At 34.9% G+C, this 12,326-nt stretch overlaps 1 protein-coding gene across 2 annotated transcripts; it reads right to left on the reverse strand.

Moving 5' to 3' along the window:
• Nucleotides 1-1,919: 1,919 nt before the first annotated feature.
• Nucleotides 1,920-7,651, reverse strand: LOC143592031 (zinc finger transcription factor YY1-like). Of its 2 annotated transcripts, none has more exons than XM_077072049.1 (6): nucleotides 7,390-7,651; nucleotides 5,727-5,785; nucleotides 3,922-4,127; nucleotides 3,730-3,819; nucleotides 3,435-3,578; nucleotides 1,920-2,678 (listed from the first exon to the last, which is right to left on the reverse strand). In XM_077072049.1, exons 1-6 carry the CDS (start codon nucleotides 7,473-7,475, stop codon nucleotides 2,115-2,117), a joined length of 1,149 nt encoding a protein of 382 aa, XP_076928164.1. In that variant the 5' UTR covers nucleotides 7,476-7,651; the 3' UTR covers nucleotides 1,920-2,114. The 2 variants fall into 2 exon arrangements, with proteins under 2 accessions (XP_076928164.1, XP_076928163.1); XM_077072048.1 differs by having other exon boundaries at nucleotides 1,920-2,681.
• Between the last annotated feature and the right edge of the window lie 4,675 nt (nucleotides 7,652-12,326).

The raw sequence follows: 12,326 nt of genomic DNA on the forward strand, positions 1-12,326 counted from the left end.
TATTTTCATATTTTAATTTTTTTAAGTTGGAAAATTAATGATTTATTATGTAATATGTATTTTCACAAAATTTAATATTTTTTAAGTAGTGCATGAAGAGGTTAACAAAATCGATTAAAAAACGCGTTACATATAACTTTGAATTAATAAATAGAAATGTATATGTGGTTCTCGACTTCTCGCACCAGCCGATAATTATTACTTTTATATTGCACGCGCATGTATATATACCGCTATATACACACACAAACAATGATATCAACACTTATGTTTATGATATAAAGAGGAAATAAGTAAATATATGTATATATATAATATATTGCAAAGTTTTCGGAACAAATAGTACCATTACTTTAGTGTCATAGATATAAAACAATGAATAAAATTTCAAAGTATTGGTTGAGTGTTGTTGGCTTGGCCATGTGCAATAATAATAATAATAATAATAGTCTTGACAAATTGGCTACACAATACAACACACTTGGGTCCATAAATATGAACCTGGTTAATATGGCTTATGAACCATGGGTCCCAAATTATGAATCACTAGAATAGACCTGCCAGGCTACCCTAACCCAAACCATCACCCTGACCCAATAACCTAACCAACTGACCCATTTGTGTTTCTTATATATATGTGTGAATTGTCATGACTCATGACTAAAACATTATTTTTGGACTGGTCTGGTCTATACCCAGCCCAAAAAATAACAGGTTAGTTGTCGGTCTTTAAGTAAATAATATGTAGGGTTGTTCACGAGTCGAGTCGAGTCGAGCCGAACCGAACCGAGCAAAAGCTTGCTCGTTGTTTGGCTCGTTTACAATTGAACTGAACCAAACCAAACGGCTGAAATTCAAACAGAGCGAAAACCGAAACGAGCCAAAATCGAATCAAGCATTTCTCGATCAAACATCGAGCGATTCTCGACATTAATTATTTATTTTTCACTCAAAAATTTCAATAAGAAACAAGTTTGAAGGCTGCAAATAATATAGTCTGTAAACAAATAGTATTTTTAGACAAACGTGTAATACGTTAAGGATTTTTAGAAGAAATAAATTTGAAGTGAGATATAATAAACATGTAAACAAACTTCTAGTATTCTGAAACCTTGAATCGAATTAGTGGAACTATAAAATTAACGGAATAGAAAAAATTTTAAAGGGTTTGAAAAATTATATACTTATATTTTATGTGTGTTGACTATATATTTATATATTTGTTCATATAATGTTATATATAAAATATATTACGAGCCAAGCCGAGCCGAATCGAGCAGAGCGCCTCGTTTAAAATCGAGCAAAAAAACGAGCGAGTACTTTTCAAGCAATTTTCGAGCGAGCGGCGAGCGAGTTCGAGCGGTTTGGACGGCCCTATATGTAGGAAAGCGCTAGTTACCGAACTGGTTTAAAGTAGATAACCACGAGAACAACGGGCGTAGGAGACAAAAAGGGGGCGGTTAGGTGAATAACTGAATACAGAAATTGTTACTATATCACATTTAAATCACTAGATACAAGCGTCCCGCTTATACAGTTCTCACAATCTCAACTTAAAATTGGTTCCATACTGAGCGTCCCGCTTATATGCTGGTGAAGGAGCATGTTATACAACAAAACGAACTTTAAGTAGATAACCATGAGAACCCCATAATAAGTTTGTCAAGATAGACCGTTATAAAATGAACAAGTTTTATAACATGACCCGCTCTAGATTTAGTACTCATATTTAGAAGTGGACAAATAAACTGGTTAACTGAACCGATTTGAAACCGAATATGTAGAAACCGATTTGAAACCAGTTTGTACATTTCTCCACCAAAAGCGGTTCCAAATCGGTTAACTGAACCGAAACCAGCCAAAACCAAGAAAAAACTGGTCAAAACCCGAACCGAAAACTGTTTGCTTCTACAGAGAAACAGTTAAATATGCTATAAAAACTAGAGGTTCAGATTAATGTAATACTATCCGCAATCGATCAGATAAGCTAGTTGTCTTTAACTAGACAATTTATTAAGTACTAAACAATCTTAAAATCAACATTCCGAAAACATAATCGGTTCACTCTATATTCTAAATATAAAAATCCAAACAAACCTCGAAACACGGTGATCCTAATCCTCATACTCGGTATCTTCGTCGTCGTCATCTTCATCACTATTAATATTTCTATAACCCCATCGATCTTCACCACCGTTATCGCGCTCTTCTTCAGTTTCTTCACTGTCTTCTTCCTCGTACAACTCTTTACCCGCTGCCCACGGTTGCTTGTTAACTACACTCGGTAAACCATGATTAACAAGCGGGCCCTTTTGCTTCATAACTTTAGTTGGTGGTAGTTTTATATCTGGTTTGAGCCGGTTTTGTTTGTGTGATTTAAGGTTGGCTCGTTTTGCCACATGCCCGTCATGATCACTGCCCGCGTCCATTTCGTATACGAGGGCGTTTTTGGTATTTTCTTCTGGGAAGTGGCCCGGATGTTCTCTTTTTAAATGAAGATTTAGTTTGTATTCATGAATGTATGCTTTCACACATCCTTCGTATGGACATGCGTATGGGCGATCGGGTGATGGTGTGTAAGATGTGGCCATAGCTTTTGTTGACTTTTGAGACCGTTTTTCTACGGGTTGAATGTGGATATACTTGACGGGTGCTTCTACCATCATGTTATTGTTGTTCTGCTGAAATATTTACAAATATTAAGATCAAGGGTGTGTACCATATTACCATATCATGAAAAATATGAATATAGTTTGCCTAGAGGTGATAAGATAAGAAGGTTCGTAATGGATCGAAATGGGTCGGGCCAGCTTGTAACACTATTTTATGAACAGCTAGTGTGTCATCTATGGTTACAAAAGTTACATCATGCAAATAATAATCTAAAATTTTCAAATACAATGATCTATAGAAGTTTTTACATGTTAAATATACACCATGGGTGACATTTGACCCGTTTGACCCATTTGCTTGTTTCTTTTAGCATTTTTTTTATTTTATTTTATACATTTGAGAAAAAAACATAACCCTAATCAACTCATATACAAGTAAGTTCTACTTATTTTTAATTTTTAAGCCAAACAGACCGATTCTCTGTTTAAAAACTAATACAAATTGCCGGAAGCTTTCATAAAAGAACACCTAATATGAAAGTCAAGCTTGTGTTTCAAAACAGATAAAGTGACTGAACCTGTTTTATCTTTAGAAAGCATTTTTACAGTTTGACTATCAAGGTCAAACTGACCAAGGTTTAATTCCAAAGTTGACATGGTTTAAAGACATTCAAGAAACTGCAATACCTACATTACAACTAATAAACTTCAACAGACATGAAACAAAGAGAGTGGTGTCCCTTTGTCACATATCGTTCTTTAATGCAATTTTGAAAAGTCAAACGTTGACCTAAAGTCAAAATGTAATGCTGAAAAACTGACCTTTTCATGGTGAGAAATAATGTGATTCTTTAGCTTGTATTCATGAGCAAATCTCTTTCCACATCCAGGATAGTGACAGATATGATAATTTTCTTGAGAATGAGTTTTCATGTGTGACCGTAAATTGAAATCCAACGAGAATGCCTGCATTATTGTCATACATGAATCATAGATTATAAGATTAGTTAATTTAAGCATTCCGCATTCCTAATATTAGATATAGTAATATAAACTTAAAGATATAGTAATATAGCATGCTGCTAGAGAGTATGGAGTGAAAGTTATCAGTTATCACCTTACCACAACCTTCATGAGGACAAACAAAATCTCTCGCGCCCGTATGAATAAGAAAATGCCTCTTTAACTTCGAGCTATCCAGAAATTTCTACAAGATAAGCAAATGAATTTTGATGGTATCAATTATCTATAATCTAATAACAATACAATTAAATTTAAATGTTTTCACTTTATTAGATAAAAGTATTACCTTTCCACAATTCTCATAATGGCACACGTATTGTCTATCTCCATGAATGTGAGAATGCTTTCTTAACGCCCCAGCATCAATAAATGTTTTTCCACATCCTTCATAGCTACAAAGGAAAAGAACTTCAGTTGTTGGTTCAGGTTCGGGTTCGGCCGGTACCAGGTTGACCTCTTTTGCCTTTTCTTTTATGGCTTTCAATTGAGCCTCTGTGGTTGTAAAAGACGAAAACATTAATCTTAAACACGAGAAATCATACAATAAGAGCATAGACGTGCTAAATTGGAGTGAATAATTCATTGGGATTGTTTATTTAAACAGCTGATGGTTAAGAAGATAATCAGCTTCATGATAACAACTTATTTTACACCAAGGTGAACTTGCAGTTTTGAATCAATAAAGAATAATTGAAATAAGCAATCTAAAATTGGTTAATGAACACAGCTTATTTTACCCTATATATGCAGACACGCATAAAACGTTTGAATGTTTGGAGATCTCATTATTTAAGATATTAATAGATAAATGACCAAAAATGGAGTCTTTTTGAAAAAAAAGTGGTACATGCCATAAAAAAATAAATTCTCAGATTAGGCCATTTTTTATATAAAGCAGATTACATGCACCTTAAATAATCAAAAACTAAATATGTTATCCAAACATTAAAAACTGATCGCCGTGACTTGCAAACCACATTAATCAAATTATCATGTCCACTCCATCTCTCATATACACAATCCACAGATTCAATCGTTCAATTCGATTCGATTATTATCACCGTTCTTTCATCTGGGTATCTGCTTGATTCATCGATTGCTCGTGCGTTTCATCGGATTCTACGATCTGGGTTTGTGATTCTAATCGATTCTATTGTATCTGTGTTATTGGATTTGGGTATTAATTGGGTTTTAATTTTGAACCCTAGGGCTTATTATTATTCATTGATTCTTTATCTGTACATCTGTTTATCGTTTTTGAATCTTCGATTAATATTGTTTATACATATTCGATTCGATTTATTAATCCCCTGTGAAATTTTTCGGTGCGTTGTTTTAGTTTGCCCCAAAAAATTGAGGGTTTTATTGTCTGTTGAGTTTTGCCCTAATTTTGTTTAGGTTTAGATTATTATCAAAAGAAAAAAAAATAAAAAATTTGAAAAAAAAAAGATCACAAATTTTCCTAACCCGTGTCTCGATTTGGTGAGATTTGGTGATTCGTCATTCGTCCAAATCTAGGGTTGAAATTTTCCGGTGCATTGTTTTAGTCTGACCCCAAAATTGAGGGTTTTCTTTTTCGGGTTTTCGTTTTCAGGTTTTGAAAAAAAAAACCTGAAACTTTGATTTCCTTTATTTTGCTGTTAAACTGTGATCTTATTATTAATATTATTATAATTAGTAGTAGTTTTTATATAACTGTTAAACTTTGATTTCCTTTATTTTGCTTCATACACATGTACTTAGAGCCGAGGATCTCTCTGGAAGCCACCTCTTTATTCCTTTGGATAGAGGTACGGTGTGCCTACATCCCACCCTCCCCAGACCCTACTTATAGCTTTGCTGTCGGTGGGATTTTACTGGGCATGATTGATTGATTGATTGATTGAAGATGCAAATCCAAACACCCCCTAAAACTTGTTTGTTATCTTGGTCACCAATGTCATGTGAAGACTATAGCCAGTTTGGTACCATTGAGCTTAAAGTGAACATAGTTGTAACCGTTACTCCATTGGTTGAGAGTTGAGACACATATTTGAACAACCATTTAATATAATCAAAGTGAAAGCTTAACTTACCGAAATAACAACTAACCTGTTACCCATTTCAAAACTAAGCACTTTCCGCCTGTTGTCACTACATCTTGTGGCACCCTGCACAAACATTGATCAGGTTAGCAACCGCGCTTTACAACATTCATGAGAATGTACATTAAAATGCACATAAGCAGCCGCAGATAGTAGTATAAAACCTTAAAATTAAGCATTTTCCACACCACATATTATAAATTATATTCAATATGTAGATCTTTGGAGCTGAGATGCTAAAGTGGAGGGTGATAATTGATGAGAATACATGCTCATTATTAGGGTTGTACAAACCGCTTGACGCTCACCCAAAAAATGCTGTTCGATTTCGACTCAATTTGTAAACGAGCCATTGGCTCGGTTCGGTTTGTAAATGAGCCAAGCAGAAGCAAAGGTGATTGTGGTTCAATTAGGCTGGCTTGAAGCCTCAAATTAGTTTATACACACACACACATTGACACATACAATTTTTTAAACCCTTTAAAATTTTCCTTCATAGACACATTCATTCGTTTTAAGTTATCAAGCTACTAGAAGTTTGTTTTCATGTAAATTATATCCACCTTCAAATTTCTCTCATATAAAAAAGTAGCAAGCTAATACAAGTTTCTCTAAAAGCTACTAATTTGTGTTCAGATACATTATATTTAACTTCAAACTTGTTTCTTAAAGAAACACTTAAATAAAAAAAATAAGTAATGCTCGGAAACTCGCCCGACGCTCGCTTAATCAAAAAATGCAAGGAAAATGCTCGTTTCGATTTTGGCTCGGTTTGTAAACAATCCAAACACAAGTAAGCCCTCGGTTCGGCACGTGAACAGCCCTACTTGTAATCAATTAAAAATAACCTTGGCTTTATATCAACACTTGGCGTGCATATCAAAATCTAGATACAGTCATACAGACCAACCCTCACATACAAACATAATTACATATGCAACTAATGTTCTAAAACAAATGAATTTAATTAGTATTCACCATTCTTTGAACCACTTAACCTAATAAGATTTATGGTTCATAATTTCATCCTGTTTCAAGTTCTCACGCTACTAGAAGTTTGTTTTCATGTAAATTATAGAAATTCGACTACAAGTTTGTCTAAAAGCTACTAATTTGTTTTCCGGTACATACATTATCTCTAACTAATTCCTTCTCGCTCGATCAAAAAATGCTAAAAAAAATACTAGTTTCGATTTTGGTTCGGTTTGTAAACGAGCCAAGCATAAGCAATCCCTCACTCAGTTTGGTTAAGCCCGTAAAAAGCCCAGCCCTACAAGTTTGTCTAAAAGCTGCTAATTTGTTCTCAGGCACATACATTATCTCTAGCTAATTCGACTACAAATCTGTCTAAAAGCTACTAATTTGTTTTCAGGTACATTATATCTAACTAATTCGGTCGACGCTCGACCTAAAAATGCTAAGAAAATGCTCCTTTCGATTTAGGTTCCGTTTGTAAACGAGCCGATAAGCAAACCCTCACCCAGTCCGTTCGGCCCGTGAACATCTCTACTTGTTATCGACGATAAACAACTTAGGCATTTTATCAAACAGTTGGTGTGCATATCAAAATAAACCTATATACAAACCAATCCACACATACAAACACACATACAAACATAATTACATACATAACTAAAACTCTAAACCAGATAAATTTAGCTATTACTCACCATTCTTTGAACCACTTGACCGTAAGAGACTTAGGGTTGGTGAATTTGCGTCGTTCGAAGAGATTAGGAGATGAGTGATGCTCCATAATAAGCTAATTACACTCGGTGGATTTGATTCTGATAATTGAATTGAATCGAATAGATTAATTGTGTATGGAGTTGGAAATTAGGGTTTCATTAGATTGAATGTTGAAGAGAATTGGGGGATTTGTAATTGTCGGTGATTGGTGAGTGAAGATGATGGGAGATTGAAGAGGAGGATGAAGACATTAATGGTAACTTTTTTTTTTTATTATTATTAGGTGACTCGGGCCCGGTTTTGTACTGGTATCGAAAGTGTTTGGTGCGGTACTGTACTTATATGGTACGACATATGAAGGCAAATGATCGGTAAAATACCGGTACTGGAATTCTACCAAACCCGAAACTTTAAAAGTGGGTACCGACTACCGAAAATGAACGGTATCATTTGGACGTCCCTAGTCTATTCTAAGGATGACATATCGTGTATACTCGTATACGATAAGACACGAACACGCTAAGACACAAACACGAAATGTGTATACCTGTACACGACACGAAAACTTATCAGGTACAGTGTACACGTATCCCAAACACGAGCACGAACTACATGGTATACACGATAATACACGTTAAGAGCCGGTTATAAACACATATTTGATAACCTGTTTAGTGAAACAAAAGTCGGAGAGGGAATGTACATGAATGGTGAGTGGTGACGACGAAGAAATAGAGAGTGAGAATGTTTTAGGAATTTCAGGTTTAGGATAACTTATAATTATATATATTTTTAATTATAAAAATCTAACCAGGTACTTAACAGGTAATCATGTATATTACATGTTTAGAAACGAAAATTTACAGGTAAATTTGTGTCTACATGTTTAGTACACGAAACCTGTTAAGGCCTTACCTGTTATGTTAAAGTCGTGTAGGTACGTGTCGTGTATTCGTGTCTCGTGTATTAATTGTCAACCCTAGTCTATTCGGATCCATGTTTGGACTTAGTATGGAGTAGTGGAGCATATGAGTTGATGGAATGGATCATTACTATTTAATTTTTTGGTTTGGGTTAACGTATGAACAGAATTGTAAAAATCCGTCTAGGCGGTCGAGTATGAGTAATTGGTGAGTTATTGACAAGTACTCCTTGACTAGGTCGAGTATTCGCAGCTCCTCAGTCGTCCAACCTGAAACCTACTGAATAGTGTCTAGCTACCTCGGCAACCATGCTTGTGGTAATGAAACTAATCATGACTCTGTGGTGGTGCGGCGATGATGGTGGTGTCAAGAAAGTAGGAGAAAGAGAAAATCGAAAGAAAAAGAAAAAAAATAGGTGATTTAATTTCACTGACCAACTAAGCCATTGTTTTTCGCTCTCTCTCACAATTGTTAATGTAATTGTGCTTGTCATTTTTGCACACCAAACTCTATCTTGCATATTAATGTCTAGATGGTACCATAACCTTGGATTGAGTCTAGTAAGCTTAGGTTTATTATCGACCAACTCATTAAGATTGACTATAAGTATATACCAACTAAATGTCAGAAGCAAGACTTAATGGTAGTTGTCTATCTATACATGCTAGTGTCTATATTAACGATGCATACCGACTTTATCGACAAAGTGTTAAGCAGGGATCCAAACTCGTGTATTTTTTTACGAGTTGTTTTCGTTATATTACAGGTCTACTTAACAATAGCTATCTATCCATATTTCATAACGATAGCTCTCTTCCTCCACGTTGATGCTCAAGTCATGACATCAAATATGTGGGGCTTTTAGTGACGTTAAACAAAAATTTAATTACTTTCTACATATTTAGTTACAAATTTATACAATAGACTAATTTATATAATAAAAACATTTGCATATAAAAGGTACACTTGAGTTTACTTCATAAAGTATATATCATGTTTATAAAAAAATCCATTTAAAAAAATAAACACATGTGGACTTATTTTAAAATTTTTCAAAGAGAAAACACTACACAATATACAAAGTAAAACTATGTAAAATAATTTTTCTTAAATCTTATTTTTTCATTAGTCAAATTTTTGATACCAATGTTTTGTGCTAACTAACTAGTGGTGTGAATCGAATCTGGTTACAGACATATATAGGAGAAACCGATTACAAAAATACACGTGGACTTATTTTTAAATTTATTTGAAGAGATCACTATAGACGGTAAAGTTGTGTCATATTTTTTCTTAAATCTTATTCTGTTAATCGTCAAAGTTCGATACCATTGTCGAGTGCTGACTAACTAGAGATGTAAATCGAATCTGGTAAACTAAATCGAATATGGCTAACAAACCCATGGGCAAAGCTTAGTGAGGGCCCGGAGTGGCCCCGCCCCCTGTATTTTTACTCATTAGTGTAAATTTACCCGTTTTTATCCGAAAAATTGAACCCCACACCATCATGAATTTTTTAATACACTTTGAGTCTGGCCAGTGGCGAAGCTTGGACTAAGACACCAAGGGGGGGGGGGGGGAACTCAAAATGTATGCAAAATTTCACAAACGATGGGGTGCCAGCTCAAATTTTCTGCCGAAAAAGGCTAAATTTACCCTACGTATAAAAACGGATAATATTAATATAGAGGGGAGGAGGGGTAGAGGACGACCGAAATTGACTTGGGATGAGAGGATTAGGCATGATTTGATAGACCTAAACCTCTCCGAGGACATGGTTGAGGATAGGAATTCGTGGAGAAGTAGAATTAAAGTTAAGGATTTTTATAAAGAATTGAATACCTTAGGGCTTAGACTTAACTTATTTAGGTCACATACCATAATGGTATTTCCCTTACATATATTATTATTATTATAATTATTATTAGCTTTTATATAGCTGTTAAACTGTGATCTTATTATTAATATTATTATAATTAGTAGTAGTTTTTATATAACTGTTAAACTTTGATTTCCTTTATTTTGCTTCATACACGTGTACTTAGAGTCGAGGGTCTCTCTGGAAGCCACCTCTTTATTCCTTTGGATAGAGGTACGGTGTGCCTACATCCCACCCTCCCCAGACCCTACTTATAGCTTTGCTGTCGGTGGGATTTTACTGGGCATGATTGATTGATTGATTGATAAAAACGGATAAATTTACACTATTACGCAAAAACAACACAGGGCGCGGGCCCACCCCCGGCCCTAACTAACCTTCGCCCTTTGCGTCTGCCCTTTGACGCTCTCGTTCAAGCTTCGCCACTTAACAAACCGGTATACGAGAAACCGATTAACCAGTATTTATTTACGCCTCTAATTAACTGGGCTTTGAACAGTCCAATCCGCTTCAAAATTAACTGCCTTCATTGGGCCAAAACAGATTCATTCAAGATATTTTTAGCTATAAATAAGCACAAATCATACATTCATTCAATCGGTCATCAACAAGTTGTTACGTACGGGCAGCAGGGCAGCTGATTAACACTCCATCACCATCTTCACGGTACGTCTCTCATAATCGTCTGTTATTGTTATTATTATTATTTTTATTCTGTCGATTTCAACGATCAACTCATTATTCTGTCGATTTCAACGATCAACTCGTAGTCTGATTATTATTATTATTATTGCATGAAACGATTATTTTATCCACATTCATTACAATTAGTATAGTATATACGTAATATTTGATCCGTACGTACGATCGTGTGTATATATATTTGAATAAATTTTGGTTGCATGATAGTTTGATATCGTAAACCTAGCAATGTAACGTAATTAGGGCTGGCAATTCGTGTCTTAACAGGTTTAACAGTAAGAGGCGACGCGCGTAACACAAATATCAAACTTGAATACCACTCGTTTAACTACTTTATATGTCATGACTATAAGACAGTTTTAAGTTTTGTGTACCAATAAGGGATAATGAGGGAGTCTAGCATACTAATTTCAATTATTTAAGAAAATAAAAAATTCACATACCGCACTTTTTTGATTAACAGGTCTTATCGTGTCTTTTACAGGTACCCAATTGCCAGCCCTAAACGTAATCGTAATTCGTATTTCGTAAACGGAACCCTAGCAATGTCCTCATCACAATTTTGTAGTTAGTTTTCTTAATTTCACGTATGTATATGATGATCTGTATGAGCTCGAGCTCGGTTTGTTTCGAGCTTTTTTTCTGAAGCTTGAGGTTGGTTAGTGAGTTGTGTTTTCAAGCCCGGGCTCTCGTCTGGTTTATTGTTTATTAATTAAATTATATATCATCTATGTTTTAAATTGTGTTTATATATTTTGAGAAAAACCTTTAGTGACATCGTGCAGTACCTTGAATGAGCCACAGCTTGGCTCGAGCTAAGTGGTGTAGTGTGAAATTAATACATAGAAGTCCAAAAGAGGTAAAACTTAATCTTAATTTTATAATTTGTGTATATAGTTGTGCATAATAGTAATTTGTAGGAGTGTAAACAAGCCGAGCCTGAGCTGGACTACTCTCGAGCTCTTTTTCTAAAGCTCGAACTTGGCTTGTGATTCGTTTTTTCAAGCTTGGACTCAGCTTGTTATCTATTATTATTATTATTATTATTATTATTATTTATTATTATTAATTAAGTTAAGAACATTTTTGATTACTTTTATTTATTTTGAGAAAAACTTAAACGAGCCTAAGCTCAGCTCGAGCTCGTGTAGTACTTTAGACGATCCAAAATGAGCTTCCCATTGCTCGGGCTCAGGCGGCTCGCGCTCGGCTAGAACTCAAAATGCTCGGCTCGTTTCGAGCATTTTATCGATCCAACCTCAAGTAGCTCGTGAACGGCTCAGCTTGTTTGCACTGCTAGTAATTTGTATAGTCATAAACTCTAGTAATGTCCTCATGATGTTGCTAGCTTTCTTAACTTCATGTATACTACCTGTATGATCTTACATATAGTTGTTTTATGTTTAATCCTTAT

The sequence above is a fragment of the Bidens hawaiensis genome, unplaced genomic scaffold (assembly GCF_021521415.1).
Source record: "Bidens hawaiensis isolate Kalapana, Puna unplaced genomic scaffold, B.hawaiensis_p1.1 tig00040320_1, whole genome shotgun sequence".
Lineage (NCBI taxonomy): Eukaryota > Viridiplantae > Streptophyta > Magnoliopsida > Asterales > Asteraceae > Bidens > Bidens hawaiensis.